This window comes from Hypanus sabinus, chromosome 3 (genome assembly GCF_030144855.1).
Source record: "Hypanus sabinus isolate sHypSab1 chromosome 3, sHypSab1.hap1, whole genome shotgun sequence".
In the NCBI taxonomy this organism is placed as follows: Eukaryota; Metazoa; Chordata; class Chondrichthyes; order Myliobatiformes; family Dasyatidae; genus Hypanus; species Hypanus sabinus.
In genome coordinates this window covers 53,694,850-53,716,180 of record NC_082708.1, presented here as the reverse complement: position 1 = coordinate 53,716,180, position 21,331 = coordinate 53,694,850, and the positions used below count along the sequence as shown (strand labels likewise).

The 21,331-nt window shown below is 39.5% G+C and overlaps 1 protein-coding gene across 1 annotated transcript in view; it reads left to right on the top strand.

Annotated features, from left to right (window-relative positions):
- Positions 1-21,331, top strand: part of LOC132391322 (coiled-coil domain-containing protein 138-like) — a 73,904-nt gene that overhangs the window by 41,818 nt on the left and 10,755 nt on the right. Inside the window, exons 11-13 of the mRNA XM_059964355.1 lie at positions 1,909-2,028; positions 9,325-9,517; positions 15,707-15,883. Coding sequence (XP_059820338.1) covers positions 1,909-2,028; positions 9,325-9,517; positions 15,707-15,883 — 490 coding nt within the window. The remainder of the gene's footprint in view (positions 1-1,908; positions 2,029-9,324; positions 9,518-15,706; positions 15,884-21,331) is intronic.

Here is a 21,331-nt window from a genome sequence, read left to right as displayed (position 1 = left end):
CTTAAGGTTGTTAATGATGTTTATGTGATTGGGTGCAGAAAAAAGTTAGGAAATAGGACATCAAGGAAGCAACATACTGTAGGTCATGAGGTTGATATAAAATTATTCAAACAAATAAAATTTATAATTTGCACAGGTATTTACTTCTCATACTGGCTATTTTAAATTTTGCATTGGATATATTCTTTATTTAAGAAATCTGGGCTACTTAGTAGCTACTGATGTGTTTATGCCAGAAGTGTCCATACCTTCCCTGTTTAATCATGTCTGGGAAAACTGTCATACTGTCATTTCCTAATCTATTGGAGTTTTATTCTTCATGCTTGTTAAATCGAGAAATATTTCAATTCCTTTCAGGCCATTAAAAATACTTCATAGGCAGGAAGATACTTCAGAAATTCAGTCACTTATGTATTTTGAAAAAAAATGGAAGCAGTCCGTTTTCCAGTTGCAACAGGCTACATTTCTCCTGTGATAATGGCCAAAAGCTATTTTTGTAACACCATTGGCACTATGAATAATTCTGCTTCATGCTAGTGCCATAAAGATATTTTATGCTTACCTGAAGCATATTACCAGAAGATTGCTTCTCTGACAGTGTAGCACACATTCAGTTTTGTGCTGAATTTTAGCTGTATGCTTTTGTATGTGAATCTCTCGAGTAGGTGTTAAATGTAAATCTCTTGGTTTGGCAGTCATGATGACAACTGGCTCTTTTAATGGGTGTGTTTTTTCTCTCCAGGGTATACTTAGAAAAGTTATTTTAATATTTTCTAGTTTTAGAACTTAAGTGACATTTCTGAAATAGTAGCAATATACACAAAATGCTGGGGGAGCTCAGCAGGCCAAGTAGCATCTATGGAAAAGGTTGACGTTTTGGGCTGAGACTCATCTTTTCCATAAATGCTGCCTGGCGTGCTGAGCTCCCCCAGCATTTTGTGTGTGTTGCTTGGACTTCACGCTCCTGCAGATGTTCTCTTGTTTGTTTTGGAAGTAGTGACAGTTTGAATACTTGACCATTTATGAGGAAGGACCACAGATGGATGAATGACTGAAGAGAAAGGTTAAAATGAACCAGAAAAAAATAGTTTATGATACATATCATGTTCTTTACTCCATTGAGAATGAAATAGCATACTAAATGTACAAAAATGAAATTGCAAAAGGAAATGATAGATTGAAAGAGTGTATGCATCTCAATTAACATAGGATGAAAATAAAGAAGTATAACATTTGAAAATGAGTATAGTAACACGTTTCAGATGGACACAGGCATGCCTGTGTCAAGAGGGGAAAACCTGTTAAATGTGGATGATTAAGTCTGGTTGTAAGAAAGAGAGATGGCAATGTAAACTAAATGTTATATTAAGTGGGTACAGGGATAGGGAAACCCAAGTATTCAATGAAGATAGATAGCAAAATATTCTTAAAATGCTGTTTACGATTCTTAGATTTATAAATAGACAACAAGAGAATATGGACGCAAGGGAGATGCACAAGAAACAAAATTTGTGTTCTGTATTCTTTTGTTTTAAAATGCACTACTTCAAAGGCTGGTGAAAACAGATTCAATAATATTTTTCCAAAAGGAAATGGATAAAATTTTGCAAGGATATGGGGAGATGACAGGGCAGTTAGACTAACTAGAAAACTCTTGCATATGACACAAATGGCATCTTTTTGAGCTATTTCATTCTATGATTCCAATCAAAATGGTATAGAACATACTTTTAGCAAAAGCGTGAAAGTCTTTGACTTGAAGCATTAACTGCTGTGATGCAGCTGATCTCTGGGAAACAAACACAGCTGATCCAGCATTTACTGTTTTTACATTTATTTGGAGCATTTAATTAACTTTTACATTGCTCTAACAAGACAACCATTTTTGTTCCTGACTTTCTGCTTCAGATCCTGCCCTTGATCACAGCACAAATTCATTTAATGCCACCTGGGAACATCAAACTGCAGCTCGCACTGATAAAATTCATTTATTGGGCTTTAAGGCACATAGACAGAAGAGGGACACAGGTAAGTGGAGAGATTTTTCTTCCTTCAACCGATACTCTACTTGTTGGATACTCTGAGTGGAATCCAATAATGTTCATCATAAAACTTTGGTTGTGATCAAAAAATAGTATTTTTTCAGAAGACTACCTTTAACCATACAGTAATATTATGATTGGAATGTCACTTTAAAGAGTGCTGTTTCATATTTATTCACAAAATAGTGTGCTGAGAGAACCTGGTCCAATGAAGGTAAGATGACCAGTAGTTAAGCCATTGAACATCTTGGACAAATGCAGTTGGTCCAGACAGTGTAGTGTCTGAACATCTTTATAAGAAATCAGCATCTACACACCCAATTGCTTCCTTCAGACACGTATTTCGGTTAATTCGGTTCCTTCAGACGTATTTCATAGTTCCTATGGAACTAGGTGTTTTAGAAAGATATTACAAATACTCAAGACTCAAATACAGTAATCAAAATTGCCACTACTTTAGCTCCTGTCAGTAACACCTAATAGATCAAGCTAGATTCTAAAATTGGACATGTCAGTTAAATCCATACCTTATGTGGAATTAACTATTTGAGTAGCAAAAAAGATTAAAATCTGTCTGAACAAAAATCAGTATGTTCTTGTTTACTCTTTGTATAAGCAGAAGGGGTTGAAGAAGAATGGGGTTATGAATCTTGATTGGAGAAAACAATCAAGCTCAGAAGCAGAAATTTTTCTTTACATCTAGTCTTCAATTTATCATTTATCTATTATTGTTAATGCTATTCACTGATTGTTACCTTTTAAGTAAGGAAGAAACTTCCTTACACCCTCCACCTGGCCCTAACCCACCTGGACAAAAAAAGACACATATGTTCGGATGCTGTTCATAGACTTCAGTTCAGCATTCAACACAATCATCCCTCAGAAACTGATTGGAAAGCTGAGCCTACTGGGCCTGAACACCTCTCTCTGCAGCTGGATACTAGACTTCCTGACTGGGAGATCTCAGTCAGTCTGGATTGGGAGCAGCATTTCCAACACCAAGCACACGGGATCCCCAGGGCTGCGTGCTCAGTCCACTACTGTTCACTCTGCTGACCTACGACTGTACTGGAACACACAGCTCGAACCACATCATCAAGTTCATCGATGACACAACCGTGGTGGGTCTCATCAGCAAGAACGATGAGTCAGCTTACAGAGAGGAGGTGCAGCGACTTAACGGACTTGTGCAGAGCCAACAACCTGTCTCTGAATGTGAACAAAAGAAAAGAGATGGTTGTTGACATCAGGAGGCCACAGAGTGACCACTCCCCGCTGAACATTGACGGCTCCTCGGTAGAGATCGTAAAGAGCACCAAGGTTCTTGGTGTTCACCTGACGGAGAATCTCACCTGGTCCCTCAACACCAGCTTCATAGCAAAGAAAGCACAGCAGCGTCTCTACTTTCTGTGAAGGCTGAGGAAAGTCCATCTCCCACCCCCCATCCTCATCACATTCTACAGGGGTTGTATTGAGAGCATCCTGAGCAGCTGTATCACTGCCTGGTTTGGAAATTGCACCATCTCGGATCGCAAGACCCTGCAGCAGATACTGAGGTCAGCTGAGAAGATTATTGGGGTCTCTCTTCCTGCCATCATAGACATTTTCACTACACGCTCCATCCGCAAAGGAAACAGCATTATGAAGGACCCCATGCACCCCTCATACAATCTCTTCTCCTTCCAGCTGTCTGGGAAAAGGCTCCGAAGCATTCGGGATCTCATGACCAGACTACGTAACAGCTTCTTCCCCCAAGCTATCAGACTCCTCAATACCCGAAGCCTGGACTGATACCTTGCCCTATATTACTGTTTATTATTTATTGTAATGCCTGCACTGTTTTTGTGCACTTTATGCAGTCCTGTGTAGGTCTGTAATCTAGTGTAGCTTTCTCTGTTTTTTTTTGTATTTCAGTCTAGTTTTTGTACTGTGTCATGTAACACCATGGTCCTGAAAAAACGTCGTCTCATTTTTACTATGTACTGTACCAGCAGTTATGGTCGAAACGACAATAAAAGTGACTTGACTTGAACTTGACTGTGTTGATGAATTAAAGAATATGAATTATATTACAAATGATTAGAACAAACAAATATAATACAAATTAACAAATTTTGTTCCAATTTGTTTACAAAAGTGTTAACCAATTGGAAATAATTGTGGTTGAATATTTAAGACCATTAGACTAGGAGCAGAATTTGGCTATTCGGTCCAGTGAGTCTCCTCTATCTTTCAATCATGACTAATTTATTTTCCCTCTCAACTCAATCCTCCCACTTTCTCCGCATAACCTTTGAAACCCTTACTAATCAAGAACCTATCAACCTTGGTGCTAAATATACAAAATGGCAGCCTCCCAAGCTTTATGTAGCAATGAATTTCACAGATTCACCAGTCAAAGAAAGAAATTCCTCCATATCTCTATTTATGAGTCTGTTCCCTCTTATCCAAGACTCTCTTACTATTGGAAACATCCTCTTCACTTCGATCCTATCTAGGCCTTTCAGTATTTGGTAGGTTTCACTTCAATCCCTCCTCATTCTTCTAAACTCCAGTGAGTACAAGACCACAACCATCAAACACTCTTCATATCTTAACCCTTTCATTTTTTTGGGATCATTCTTGTAAACTTCTCTGGATCCTGTCAAATGCTAGTGCATTCTTGGATGCGGGGCCTAAAACTGCTCAAAAATACTCTAAATCTGGTTTGACCAAAGCCTTATAAACAGCTTTACATCCTTGCTTTTATATTCCAGTCCTACAGAAATGAATGCTAATATTGCATTTGCCTTCCTTACTACCAATTTAACCATAGAACATTACAGCATAGAAATGGGCCTTTTGGCCCTTCTTGGCTATGCCGAACCATTTTTCTGCCTAGTCCCACTGACCTGCACCTGGCCCATATCCCTCCATACACCTCTCATCCATGTACCTGTCCAAGTTTTTCTTAAAAGTTAAAAGTGAGCCTGCATTTACCACTTCATCTGGCAGCTCATTCCACACTCCCACCACTCTCTGTGTGAAGAAGCCCCCTCCTAATGTTTTCCCCCTTCACCCTTAACCCATGTCATCTGATTTTTTTTCTTCCCCAGCCTCAGTGGAAAAAGCCTGCTTGCATTCACTTTGTCTATACCCATCATAATTTTATCATAATTCTATCAGATCTCCCTTCATTCCTCTACACTCCAGAGAATAAAGTCCTAACCTATTTAACCTTTCTCTGTAATTCAGTTTCTCAAGTCCTGACAACATCCTTGTAAACCTTCTCTGCACTCTTTCAACCTTATTAATATCCTTCCTGTAATTTGGTGACCAAAACTGCACACAATACTCCAAATTCAGCCTCACCAATGCCTTATACAACCTCACCATAACATTCCAACTCTTATATTCAGTACTTTAATTTAAAAAGGCCAATGTACCAAAAGCTCTCTTTACTACCCTATCTACCCTATTCACTTTTAGGGAATTTTGTATCTGTATTCCTAGATCCCTCTGTTCTACTGCACTCCTCAGTGCCCTACTATTTCCCTTGTATGTTCTACCTTGGTTTGTCCTTCCAAAGTGCAATATTGTACCTCACACTTGTCTGTATTAAACTCCATCTGCCATTTTTCAGCCCATTTTTCCAGCTGGTCCAAATCCCTCTGCAAGCTTTGAAAACCTTTCTCACTGTCCACTACACCTCTCTGTATCATAGCAAATTTGCTGATCCAATTTATCACATTATCATCCAGATCATTGATATAGATGACAAATTTCAATGGACCCAGCACTGATCCCTGTGGCACACCACTAGTCACAGGCCTCCACTCAGAGAAGCAATCCTCCACTACCATTCTCTGACTTCTACCATTGAGCCAATGTCTAATCCATTTACTACCTCACCATGTATATCTAGAGACTGAATCTTCCTAACTAACCTCCCTTGTGGGACCTTGTCAAAGGCCTTACTGAAGTCCATCTAGACAATATCCACTGCCTTTCCTTCATCCACTTTCCTTGTAACCTCCTCGAAAAACTCCAATAGATTTATTAAACATGACCTACCACACACAAAGCCATGTTGACTCTCCCTAATAAGTCCCTATCTAAGTACTTGTAGATCCTAACTGTTAGTACTCCTTCCAATAATTTACCTACTACCGATGTCAAACTTACCGGCCTATAATTTCCTGGATTACTTTTAGAGCCTTTTTTTAAACAATGAAACGACATGAGCTATCCTCCAACCCTCCAGCACCTCACCTGTAGATACCGACATTTTAAATATATCTGCCAGGGACCCTGCAATTTCAACATTAGTCTCCTTCAAGGTCCGAGGGAATACCCTGTCAAGTCCTGGGGATCTATCTACTCTGATTTGCCTCAAGGTAGCAAGCACCTCCTCCTCTTCAATCTGTATCGGTTCCATGACCTCACTACTTGTTTGCCTTATTTCCATTGACTCCATGCCAGCTTCCTTAGTAAATACAGATGCAAAAAAAAACATTTAAAATCTCCCCCATTTCTTTTGGTTCCATACATAGCCGACCATTCTGATCTTCAGAGGACCAATTTTATCCCTTACTATCCTTTTGCTCTTAATATACCTGTAGAAGCTCTTTGGATTATCCTTCACCTTGACTGCCAAAGCTACCTCATGTCTTCTTTTAGCCCTCCTGATTTCTTTCTTAAGTATTTTTTTGTACTTTTTATACTCAAGTACCTTACTTGCTCCCTGTTTCCTATACATGTCATACATCTCTCTCTTCTTCATCAGATTTCCAGTAACCCTAGAGAACCAAGGTTCCTTATTTTTATTCACTTTGCCTGACAGTAACATACAAACTCTGCACTCTCAAAATTTCTCCTTTGAAGGCCTCCCAGTTACCAACGACATCCTTGCCAGAGAACAACCTGTCCCAATCTACGCTTTTTAGATCCTTTCTCATTTCTTCAAATTTGGCCTTACTCCGGTTTAGAACCTCAACCCGAGGACCAGATCTATCTTTATCCATGATCAAGTTGAAACTAATGGTGTTATGATCACTGGAACCAAAGTGTTCCCCTACACACACTTCCGTCACCTGTCCTAACTTGTTTCCTAATAGGAGATCTAATATTGCATCCTCTCTAGTTGGTACCTTTTATATATTGATTTAGAAAACTTTCCTGAACACATTTTACAAACTCTAACCCGTCTAGACCTATAACAGTATGGGAGTCCCAATCAATATGGGGAAAGTTAAAATCCCCTACTATCACAACTTTGTTTCCTGCAGTTGTCTGCTATTTCTCTCCTCCAATTCTCGCTGATTATTGGGTGGTCTAAAATACAACCCCATTAGTGTGGTCACACCTTTCCTGTTTCTCAGCTCCACCCATATGGCCTTGGTAAAGAAGCCCTTTAATCTGTTCTGCTTGAGCACTGCTGTAACATTTTCCCCGACTAGCAATGCCACCCGCCCCCCCACCCTTCATCCCTCTGCCTCTATCATGTCTGAAACATCGAAATTCTGAAACATTAAGCTGCCAGTCCTGCCCCTCCTGTAGCCAAGTTTCACTAATGGCTACAATGTCATAATTCCACGTGTCAATTCATGCCTTCAGCTCGTCAGCCTTCCCCACAACACTCCTCGCATTGAAATAGACACACCTCAGAAGATTATTGCCAACACACATAACCCTTCTATTTGTGACTTTGCATGAACCTTTAACATAATTTATTTTCACCCCTGCTCCACTATAGGCGCTAGCGCTTTGGTTCCCATCCGTCTGCAAATCTAGTTTAAACCCCACCCAACAGCACTAACAAACCTCCCTGCAAGGATATTGGTCCCCCTGTAGTTCAGGTGTAATCTGTCTCACTTGTACAGGTCCCACCTGCCCCTAGAAGAGGTCCCAATGATCCTGAAATCTGAAACCCTGCCCCCTACATCAGTTCCTCACTAGGACTCCCAAGTTTGCTTGGTAGGTATTGGTGCGGCATTTGCTATTGAATAATATCACGGTCCTTACTGATGTTGTGTAAGACCAATCTAGCTAGCCTCGCTAAATCTTTCATGTAATTATCCAGCTCCTTTTTGAACACCATTGAATCTGCACTGTAATGTCCAATTTTAGAATCTAGTTTCTTTTGGAAATCATCTTTGTATTATGTTTATTTATTTTTGTTCCTTCTGCCATAGAGCACAATTTACGTACTCTTTCTGAACCCTTCATGAATTTTAATGTCTGTATCAGTTCACATTTCAGCCTCCTGTGGTGGCACGGTAATGTAATGGTTAGTGCCTCACTTTATAGCGCCAGTTGGAAGATCAGGGTTTGGATTCCCACCGCTGCCTGTAAGGAGTTTGTACAGTTTCCCCATTACCATATGGGTTTCTACAAGAGCTCTGGTTTCCTCCCACCTTCTAAAGATGTAGGGTTATGAACAAGTGAGTTGTGGGAATTGTATCTCAGTGCCGGAAGCATGACATATGTAGGCTGTCCAACACAATCCTCTGCAGATTTTTCTGACCCTGTGATGCACCATCAATAACTCACACTGAGACGTAAGGCGAGATATCGGCTTTTATTGACTGGAAGAAGGAACCAGGAGTGAGTGTCCATCATACTATGTCCTGGAGACTGAGGCCGAGCGTCAGGCCTCAGATCGCCTTTATACAGGGGCCTGTGGGAGGAGCCACAGGAGCAGTCAGCAGGGGGCGTGTCCAGACAGGCACATAGTTCACCACACCCTGTACGTTGGCACCTCCGTTCCAGACAGTGATACAACCAGTCAAAATGTTCTCCATTGTACATCTGTAGAAATTTGCTAGAATGTTTGGTGACATACCAAATCTCTTCAACCCATAATGAAATATAGCCTTCATAATTGCATCAATATGTTTGGCCAGGATAGATCTTCAGACATGTTGACAGCCAGGAATTTAAAGTTGTTCACCTTTTCCACTGCTGGCCCCTTAATGAGAACTGGTTTATCGTTCTCTCAACTTCCCCTTCCTGAAGTACAATCAGTTCTCTGGTCTTACTAATGTTGAGTATAAACGTGTTGTTGTGACACCACCAGCATGTCTAGCTCACTTCTGCACACCACCTTGTCACTATCTAAGATTCCTTAGTCCCAGCAATTGTACTAGTAATTCTATACTGCATCTCTGCAAGACCTTCTAAAACACCTTCCTGAACAACTTTATTTTGTTTATAACAATTTTAAAACACTGGCAAAAATTTAGTTACAGATTGTTGACTATTTCTTGTTTGTATCAGTGATACTTAATAATTTGAATATTAGCAGACTGTGCTTGTTTCAACAATGCGACGACTAGGAGAAAACTTGTTCCAAGGAAATATGAACCGGACAATACAGGATAGTCCTTCAGGATCTGGTGCAGAAGCCGTTCCAAAAGCATCTGCTTTCTTCAAGAGCTCTAATATTAATGTTCGATTTTTATCAGCTCTCTGTATCCTCAAAACAATCACACAAGGTGGGGAGATATTTATTTAATTTTGTAATGATCTAAGAGACCTACAAACATAGCGCAGATCTTGCTTTATTTCAGGTGGAATTGTAAGATTCCAATTCCAGAGACTATTCTGGGATATTTGTCGTCTTTCTTATTTTCTACATACAAGACTTAATAGTAACCCAGGTGGAGTATTTAGAAAATATTTTCACAGTGGCCGAAATGTTTGTTATAAAAGTGGAATAAACTGCATTCTTTCTGTTCCAGAGTTTTGCTTCACCAAGCAAATACTAATTACTATCCTTGTCTCCACTCTGCTTCCAGTATATTTTAAATTTTCATTTAAATGTTTCAATAACTTGTGCAAAACTAATCACGTTTAATGAAGTCAACAACATGCTGTATATTTATATTTTCCACAGCCTGTCTTCTCTGTTTTAATAATTTTAAATCTTTTTGACCAACTCTTCTGCCATCCCACCAAAGGATTAAGAATTCTTTTGAATAGTGCAAAGTTATGAGCACCACACACTGAAAATGTTGGGAGTTATTTTCACCATTCATGAAGTTTAAACAATTGGGCAGACCATCTGTGCTTATGACACCTTGAGGAGCCTGAACATGTGCAATCTCATGCAAGCACATTTAGGATGCCACTTCCATGAAATTAAATTGGCACACGTGATGCCTTGATGACATAGGATCACCATCATGAATCAGAAGGAGGCTTTCACAACAAAATTTGTAGCTAGCTTCACCAAAACATAACGGGAGCCTGCCTGAGAAGGTCTAATATTGGTGTTTGGTGCTTACCACCCACCATAGATTGGTCCTCTAAGTACTTATGTATTTACAGTAAGTACAAATTTCTAAATACTGTGCTTTGCCATGGTCCTCAAGATTGCTACCAGATTCTGGCACAACTTGGACCCTGAATCACCCATCTTGCAATCGGTCACTGCCCCGATCTGACTCCCACTCCCATCTCATCAGATGCTATGACTCAACCCTGTTCATACTCCACCTATTGCCACTGTATCCATTACTACTCCTCTGATTTCCTAAAACACTGCATGAATATTCATTGTGCAATGCCTGTTGTGCATGGCCCCTTGGACTTTGCACTAATGGACCCTCATGTAAAACTATCATGCAATGTTTTATTCTTGATATGGAATAATTTCTCGGCCATAGTCTTGTTGCACTTACAATAATAAAACATTGATAATTTTTAAATCCTGTTAAATCCACTGCTGTATCCTGATAAATGTACATCAGGGTTACCTTAAGGTTATAATAGTCTTTTATTCAATGGGATATGCAAAAGTGGCCTTATAAACATTTTACATAGTTTTGAATTCTTTATTCTTATCATCTGCTATCATTTATGAACCTGGGGATGGGAACTAGAGCACCAAAACAGTTCGTGGAGAGTTTGTGGAGGCAGATATTGGTAAGACATCAGACAAAGTTAAGAATCATGGTGTGACTATTGCCCTGAGCTGCCTGTATTTCAATGCATGAAATATCATGGGAAAGGCAGATAATAGTGTAGAAGATGAGGTAGCTGGTTTACAAACAGAGGCAATGGGTAGTGAGGAGAGGCTGTTGATAGGGGAAAATTGCAGTCAACAGGATGAGTTGCAACATAAAAGGTGGACAAAATCAAAAAAGGTGAATACAGGACCAAAGATGTATCTGAATGCGTGCAGTATATGAAATAAATTAAATGAACTTGCAACATAGATTGACAGGTATGGTGTTACTGGCATCACTGAATCATGGCTGGAAGATTGTAGCTGGGAGCTTAATGTCCAGGTATACACATTATATCGAAAGATTAGGCAGGAAGGCAAATGGGGCAGCGTTGCTCTTTTTTTAAAAAAAGAAATCAAATCATTAGAAAGGTGACATAAGAATGGAAGGTGTTAAATTATTGTGGATAGAGCTAAGGAACTGTAATGGTAAAAAGACCCTGATGGGGAGTTGTATACAACCCCCCCCAAACAGTAGTAAGGGTGTGGTCTACAAACTACAATAGGAGATAGAAAAATGGCATGACAAAAGGGCAGTGTTACAATAGTCATAGGGAGCTTCAGTATGCAGGTGGTTTGGGGAAAATCAGGTTGCTGCTGGATTCCAGGAAGGGAATTTCTGGAGTACCTATGAGATGGCTTTTTAGAGCAGTTCATGGTTGAGCCCACTAGGGGATCAGCTATTTTGGATTGGGTGTCATGCAATGAACGGGAACTGATTATAGAGCTTAAGATAAAAGAGCCCTTAGGGGCAGGTGATCATAATATGATTGAATTTGCTCTGAAAATTTGAGAAAGAGAAGCTAAAATCAGATGTATCAGTATTACCATGGAGTAAAGGGAATTAAAGAGGCATGAGAGAGGAGTTGGCCAGAAATGATTGGAAAAGAACACTGACAGGGATGATGGCATTGTAGCAATGGCTGAAATTTCTGGAGGAAATTCAGAAGGCACAGGATATATACAGCCCAAAGATGAAGAAGTACTCTGAAAGAAAGATGACGTAACTGTGGCTAACAAGAGAAGTCAAAACCAACATAAAGGCCAAAGACAAGGCATAGAATAGTGTAAAAATTAGTGGGAAGGTAGAGGATTGGGAAGCTTTTAAAAGCTAACAAAAGGCAACTAAAAAAGTCATGAAGGTAAAATGGAATATAAGTGTAAGGTAGCCAATATTAAAGAGGATACCAAAAAATATTTCAAATATATGAAGTGTAAAAAAGAGATGAGAGTGGATATCGGATTGCTGGAAAATGATGCTGGAGAGGTAGTAATGGAGGATAATGAAATGGCAGATGAACTGAATTATTTAGCATCAGTCTTCACTGTGGAAGACACTGGCAGTATGGTGGAAGTCCCAGGGGTTAGGGGCATGAAGTGTGAAGTTACCATAACTAGAGAGAAGGTTCTTGGGGAAACTGAAAGGTCTGAAGATGGATAAGTCACCTGGACCAGATGGTATGCGCTCCATGTTCTGAAAGAGGTGGCTGAAGAGATTATGGAGGCATTAGTAATGATCTTTGAAAAATCACTAATTCTAGAAGACTGGAAAATTGTGATGTCACTCTTCTCTTCAACAAGGGAAAGAGGCAGAAGAAAGGAAACTGTAGGCCAGTTAGTCTGACCTCAGTGGTTGGGAAGATGTTGGAGTTGATTATTAAGGATGAGGTCTCAGAGTACTTGGAGACACATGATAAAATAGGCCATAGTCAGCATGGTTTCCTCGAGGGAAAATCTTGCTTGACACACCTGTTGGAATTCTTTGAAGAAATAACAAGCAGGATAAATAAAGGAGAATTGTTTGATGTTGTGTACTTGGATTTTCAAGAAGGGCTTTGACAATATGCCACACATGATTTTAACAAGCTACAAGCCCATGGTATTACAGGAAAGATTCTAGCATGGATGTAGCAGTGGCTGAATGGTAGGAGGAAAAGAGTAGGAATACAGGGAGCCTTTTCTGACTGACTGCCAGGACTAGTGGTGTTCCACAGGGTATGTTGGGACCGATTCTTTTATATTATATGTCAATGATTTGGATGATGGAATTGATGGCTTTGTTGTAAAGTTTGCAGGCAATATGAAGATATGTGGAAGAGCAGGTATTTTTGAGGAAGTAAAGGGGCTACAGAAGGACAGATTAGGAGAATGGGCAAAGAAGTGGCAGATGGAATACAGTGTCGGGTGTAGTCATGCACTTGGTAGAAGAAATTAAAGGATTGACTATTTTCTAAATGGAGAGAAAATACAAAAATATTGAGGTGCCAAGGGTCTTGGGAGTCCTTGCACAGGATTCACTAAAGGTTAATTTGCAGGTTGAGTCTAGTGAGGAAGGCAAATGTAATGTTAGCATTCATTTCAAGAGGACTAGAATATAAAAGCAAGGATGTAATGTGGAGGCTTTATAATTGGTGAGGCCTCATTTGGAGTATTGTGAGCAGTTTTGGGTCCCTTGCCTTAGAAAGGATGTGCTGAAACTGCAGAGGGTTCAAAGGAAGTTCACAAAAGTGATTCCAGGATTGAATGGCTTGTTATATGGAGAGCATTTGATGGCTCTGTGACCGTATATACCAATATTCAGAAGAATGAGGGGTGTCCTGATTGAAACCTATCAAATGGTGAAAGGCCATGATAGAGTGGATTTGGAGAGGGTGTATCCCATGGTGGGAGAATCTAAGGCCAGAGGACACAGCCTCAAAATAGAGGGATGTCCTTGTAGGACAGAGATGAGGAGGAATTTATTTAACCAGAGAGTGGTGAATCTGTGGAATTCTTTACCACAGGCAGCTGTAGAAGCCAATTCTTTATGTATATTTAAGGCAGAGGTTGATAGATTCTTGATTTGTCAGGGCATGAAGGGATGTGGGTAGAAGGCAGGTGATTGGGGCTGAGAGGAAAATTGGATCAGCCATGATGAAATGGCGAAGCAGACGTGATGGGCCAAATGGCCTAATTCTGCTTCTATATTTTATGATCTTGTGGTCTAAGGTGCAATCCTTTTATTTAATGGCTTTATTTTTCTGTACTTCCATCTTTAACATAAGTGTGCTAGATTGATACAGGTAATTAAGTTAATTAAATATCTGAAACTATCTGGACTCCTTATGTAAGAAAGCAGTTCTTGCAACAGCTTACTACCTGATTTCTGGAGTACAGTTTTATCCTGTGAGGAAATTCAGCGAACTGAATCTCTACTCTATATGAGAGCTCTGAGTTTGAGACATACAAAACTCCTGCAGGTCTTGATGAGTTGATGCAGGAATGAGGTCTGTCCTGCTGAGAGGTCACCAAAGTGGTAACAGAAGAGTAGGCTTTTGGGGACTGAGATGATGAAATTTCTTCATCTTGTAGGTAATGAATCTTTAAAATTTATTATCCAATAGACTTGTGGAGGCTCAGACACCCAGAATATGCAAGCCAGAAGTTAATAGATTCTCTGCTCCCTTAATGCTGAAGTTAGGTATAATCTTAATTTCAAAGCAGAAGGTGCCACTTAGCCTGCTCCAGCTTTTATTTGTTAATTTCTTACATTCCTGATAAAGATGTATATATATTTTTAGAAAATATTAAAGGGAAGCCTGAGGTACAATCACAAAAATACATTTGCCTCACACATTATGATGGAAAATTGTACAATATAGGATAGTAACTAAACAGCTTGAAAATGTAGTTTCATCAAGTATGATCTTTTAAATGCTTAATAACCTAAATGGTTTTTAATAGTTTTTTTCCTTTTATGGATTTCCAGAAATAATTTAAGACCATAGACATAGTAGCAGAATTAGGCTATTCAGCCCATCGAGTCTGCTCCAACATTCTGTCATGGGTGATCTTACTATCCCTCTCAACCCCATTCTCTTGCCTTCTCTCTCTAACCTTTAATGCCCTTATTAATCAGAACCTATCGATGTCTGCTTTAAATATACCTAATCACTTGACCTCGTATATCATCTGTGGCAATGAATTCCACAAATTAATCAGCCTCTGTCTAAAGAAATTCAGCCTATTCTTGTTCTAAAGTACATTCTTATATTCTGAGGCTATGCCCTCTGGCCCTAGATTCTCCCAGTATTGGAAATGTCTTTTCTTTCCATGTCCATTGTATATAGTCCTTTCAATATTCTTTTATTCCCCATTCACTCTTGCCTCTTATCACCTGCCTATCACCTCTGCCTGTCATCTCCTTCTTTTTCTTGTATGATCCACTATCCTCTCCTATAAGATTTCTTTCTCTCCAGCCTTTATTTTCCCTACTCACCTGGCTTCACCTATCACCTTCTAGCTATCCTCCTCCTCTCCCCCACCTTTTTATTCTGGCATCTTTCCTCTTCCTTTCTAGTCCTGAAGAAGGGTCTCAGCCTGAAATGTCAACTGTTTATTCATTTCCATAGATGCTACCTGACCTGTTGAGTTCCTTCAGCGTTTGTCTTTGTTTTGTCCGAGTTGAAAACGTCATGATCTTTTACACATTTGTGAGATCTCTTCTCAATTTTTATGCCTCCAAAGAAAACAAAAAACATCTTTTGTTCAAACTTCAAGGTAAATCATAATTCAGAGGTAAAAATGCTACATGATGGGCCAAGTTGATGGACTTTGATATATTGTTTTGCTTGTCTTTATTTCTTAATACGAACATGATATTAAGACTTTTATCTCATTGCCTTCTCACTGACAGTGGATTATTTGGCTCAAGTTTTCAACATACTTCTTACTGACCTGAACACAGATGAAGGCAAGGGTTTATTCTTGGAGTATCAGGCTCTGCAGGTTATTCTTTGCTACTTGAAACCCTCAAGTAAAAATCTACTGTACAGTGCTGTTGACATTATTCTGCAAATGACAATGGAATCAAGTAAGTGTTTTTATACACTCAAGCTTCACTGATAAAGAATCTGAACACTAATCCAATTATTCACAATGTATTTGCTTTAGATGAAATATTTTTTGAATGTTACCTAAAATGCAGAGTATCTAGGTTTTTGTTTTAGTGATACATAAATATGGAAGTGTGGGATCATTTGGTATAAAATACAAAGAATATTTTAAATAGTCTTGTAAAATATCTGGAATTAATAAGTTCTTATAATAAATATTGTGCATGTGAATGTATCCATGGTCCATGATGCAGAAATTCCTTTGCATTTATTTCACAACATCTTTGATGACTCCCAACCCGTACATGACTTTGATTATATAGACGCAGTGCAGAAATTGTAAAAGAAATATTCTCCAGAATGTGACAAGACACAGCCATATCTGATTCTAGCTCCAAAATCAGAACTTAAATGTTGTTGTGAGTGCTGTTGTACTGTGACAAATTAACTTTTACCTTGCTGAGGCCAGACAGCAACTCTCAGACACCCTGTTATGCCTACCCCTTGAAGAGGACCCCACTCTGGACCATCAGAAAACTGTCTCCAACACCATCTCTTACCTCATCAACTTAAGAGAACTTCCATCCATAGGCACCAAATAGTTCCCTTGCCCTGCACTGCTCGCTTCTACCTTCTACCCAACATCCACAAACCTGACTGTCTGGGTAGGTCTATTGTCTCTGCCTGCTCCTGTTGCTGAACACATGGCCTCATATCGTGACTCCATTCTATCCCCCAAGGTTCAGTCCCCCCACAACACTTCTCATGCTCTCAATCTTCTCAGTAGCTTTCAATTCCTGACCTGATAGCCTGATTTTCACCATGGATTTCTATTCCCCATACACTTCTATCTCCCATCAAGCAGGCCTTAAAGCTCTGTGCTTCTTTCTCAATAAAAGAACCAACCAGTTCCTCTCTCCCTACCCTTCTCCATTTGGCAGAATTTGTCCTCACCATCAACAATGTTTTCTCTTCTGCTCCGCACACTTTCTCCAGACTTGAGATATAGCCATGGCCCCCAGCAAGGCCTGCCTTTTCGTTGGTTATGTAGAACAGTCTATGTTCCAAGTCTTCCCTGGTAATGTTCCCCAACTCTTCCTCTGCTACATTGACAACTATATTGGTGCTGCTTCTTGCACCCATGCTGAGCTCGTCAATTTCATCAAGTTTTTTCTAACTTCCACCTCTGATACCTTCCTCCCCTTTCTCGATCTTGGTGTCTCCTTTGGAGACCAAATGTCAACTGACAACTTTTACGAACCTACTGACTCCCTTGAGTATTATCTTGAGTATACCTTTTCCCACTCTGTCTCCCGTAAAAATGCTATTCCCTTTTCTTAGTTCCTTTGTTTCTGCTGCACCTGATCCCAGGATGTGACTTTCTTTTCCAGGACATCAGCGATGTCCTCCTTCAAAGAATGGGGTTTGACTTTCTCCACCATTGATGCTGCCCTTACCTGCATCTCTTCCATTTCCTGAACATCCTCTTGTTGCCTTGTTCCTCTTGTCCTTGCCTCCCACTCCATGAGCCTCCACATTAAACACATCATCTTTCATAACTTCTATCATCTCCAAAGGGAGTCTATGACCAAACATATCCTTACCTCCACCTTTCTCTTTGGTTTCTTGTCCATTCATTCCTTCCCACTAATTTTTCTCCAAGCACTTATCTCTGCAAGCAACCAAAGTGCTACCTCCTCGTTCACCTTCTCTCTCACCTCCATTCAGGACCCCAAACGGTCCTTCCATGTGAGGCAACATTCATCTGTGAAACTGCTGAGGTCATGTATTGCATTGGTGCTCCTGAAGCAACTTCCTCTTCATTAATGAGACCAGCCATTACTTGAGATTCCCATTCCTGTTCTGACATGATAGTCCATGGCCTCTTGTGATTTGATGACTCCACTCATTGGGTAGAGGAACAACATCTTATATTCCATCTTGGTAGCCTCCAACCTGATTGCATGAATATCAATTTCTCCTAGTTTAAAAAATAATTCCCTCCCCCTCCCCTCTTTTATTCCCCACTCTGGACCCTTACCTCTTCTCACCTGCCTATTACCTCCCCCTGGATTCCCTCCTCCTTCTCTTTCTATGGTGCACTCTCTTCTCATATCATATTCCTTTCTCTCCAGCCCTTTACCTTCCCTATCCACAGGGCTTCACCCATCACCTAGCTATCCTCTTTCCCCTCCCTCCATCTTTTTATTCTGTCGTCTTCTTCCTTCTTTGCCAGTGCTGAAGCAGGGTCTTGGCCTGAAATATCAAATGATTGAGTATCCCAAAATGTGAATACTTAAAGAGTGGAGAGGAGATTTACAAGAATGTTGCCTGGATTGAAGAGCGTTCTGAGAATAGGTTGAATGAACTTGGCCATTTCTCCTTGGAGCGATGGAGGATCAGAGGTGACCTGATAGAAGTATATAAGATGATGAGAAGCATTGATCGTGTTGATAGCTAGAGTCTTTTCCCCAGGGCTAAATGACTAGCATGAGGGGTATAGTTTTAAGGTGCTTGGAAGTAGGTACAGAGGAGATGTCAGGGGTAAGTTTTTCACACAAAGTGGTGGGTGCATGGAATGTGCTGCTGGTGATGGTGGCAGAGGTGCATACAGTAGGAACATGGAGCCTAGGAAAATATTGGGCTTATGCGGTAGGGTAATTCTAGACCGTTTCTAGGGTAGGTTACATGGTTGGCACAACATTGTGGGCTGAAGGGCCTGTAATGTGCAGTAGATTTCTATGTGCTATGTTATTAACTTCCATAGATGCTGCCTGACCTGCTGAGTTCCTCCAGCATCTTTTGTGTTTTACTTAAATGTTGTTACTATGGGCCTGACGTTGACAACTGCTATTTGTCAACTGTTATGTGTCAATGCTTTGATGTAATATCTTCTTCTTTTTCTCCTTCCAAAGATGGTGCCTGATGTGCTGAGTGTTTCCAAGATTTATTTTTATTTCAGATTTCCAGTATGATTTTTAATGTCTGTTCAATTCACCTCCACTTCTAGAAACGTCAGTCATGAAGAAGATCAACTTCTCTTTTTGATGTGTTTTGCATACACATCTCTTCTTTAAGTGGTCTATTTTCCCTTCTGATCTTTGATAAGATGTTTACCAAAACTTGCAATTATAACCATGTGTTTTCTTAGCAAATGTCTATGAATTCAACTTGCATGGATTCAACATTATATTCCATTCTTCTTCATTCAGATTACAGATATGTTCAAACCATCCTGAAAAGGATTTTTATCTTGGAAGTGTTAACCATTTCTCTTTTCACAGATTCTGTCTGACATGATGACTGTTTCCAGGATTTCCTGGTTTTATTTTTAGATTTTTAGCACGTTTTTAACTTCCAATATGCATATCCAAGCCTCTGCTGTCTCGTTAACCCCAGTGGCTTAAATAAGTAGTAAAAACAATTACGTGGTACTCTATCAAAGGTATATGACTAATCAGCTAGAACTGATAAATTATTTTCTTTTAATTATATTCAAATATACAGTAAATTTAGTTTATCAATACCATATTTTGAAAGAATATTTTGAAGTATTCATTTTCATGTTAAGATTAGATATTAGTATTTACCATAAGAAACTTATGAATTCCAGATATTCTAAAAAGTTGTTTAAAACTATTGTTTCTGTTTAATACCAAATGATAGCATATTTCCATATTTGTGTATTATTAAAAACAAAAACCTGGATTTTTGGGTTTTAGATAACATTCAACAAAAAAGTAGCTCCATAATCTCCTCAGCTACCTCTTTCAGAATCCTAGGCTCTAGTCCTAGTCCAGTTGACTTACCCTCTTCCAGACCTTTCAGCTTCCCAAGCATCTTCTCCTTAGTAATTGCAATTGCACTCACTTCTGCCCCTGATACTCTTGAACTTCTGACATGTTGCTGATATCTTCCAAGGTGGATGACTGACACAAAATACTTATTCAGTTTGTCTGCCATTCCTTTGTTCCCTCATTACTATTTCTCCAGTCGTCCAATGTCCACTTTTGCCTTACTCTTTATATATCTGAAAAATTGTTTGGTATTCTCTTATTATTGGCTAACTTGTTGGGTTTTAAAAGCTTCCCAATCCTCTTGCTTCACACTAGTTTTTAACCACACTTTTGTCCTCTCTTGCTTTTATGCTCTTTGACTCTCCTTGTCAGCCACTGCTTTATCTTTCCTTTAGAATGCTGCTGCTGCTGCTTTGGGATGAATTGATTCTATGTCTTCTGAATAACTCTTAGAAACTCCACCCATTGCTGCTCTACTGTCATACTTACCGGTATCCTTCTAATTAACTTGGGAAAATTCCTCTCTCGTGTCTCTGTAGTTACCTTTACTCAATTGTAATACCAATATATCCAATTTTAGCTACTCCTCAATTTGCAGGGTGAAATCTATCATATGATCACTGCCTCATAAGGGCTCCTTTTACATAAAGGTCCCTAAATCAAATCTGGTTCATTACATAACACCCAATCCAGAACTGACTTTTCTCTAGTGGGCTTGACCTCAAGCTGCTCTAGAAAAGCCATCTTGAAGGCATTCTACAAATTCCATCTCTTGGGATTTAGCACCAACCTGATTTTCCCAATCGACTATATATTGAAAACCTCCAGAACCAACCATGATCATCATGGTGAAAGTATTTTGCCTGTCAATCTTATCTCTGCTTCTTACTCTGCTTCCTATAATTTTAAAGTTTTTGAAGGTCTTGGGAGAATAATCCATGTTTGTCAAACCTTTCCTTTTTTATTCATGTGCTCTAATCTTCTCAACATCCTGGTAAACTTTACTGCACTCTTTCCACAGTCTCAGTATCCCTCCTATAACTGGGTAAACAGAGCTGCACACAAAACTCCAGTTGTATTCTGACTGAAATTTTGTATAGCTACAGCATGTCTTCCTTAGTCTTATAGTCAAAAACCCCTATCAATGAAGGTTAACATGCCATTTGCCACTTTAATCAGTTACATTCACTTGTGTATCCATATTCATTGACTTGGGCTCTAAGATTCTTCTGTACTTCAATGCTATTTGAGGAATCTAGAATTAACTGTATACTTTCTCCTTTCATTTGACCTGCCAAAGTCCAAAACCTCATACTTATCTCAGTTAAATTCCATCTGCTACTTCTCTGCTGATAACTGTGACTAGTTTATATCCAGCTGTATTCTTTGATAGTCCTTTATACTGTCCACAACTCCATCAATCTTGGTGTTACCTGCAAATTTGTTAATCCGCCCATATACAGTTCTGCCAAGTCATTGATATACATTACAAACGATCAACAAAGGTTGATCCTGACAAAGCACCTCTGGTCATGGATCTCTAGTCAGAATAACAGTCTCCCATCCCTATTCTATATCTTCTATGGCAAGCTGATTCCAAATCCAACCTTGCAATTCACCCAGGATCCC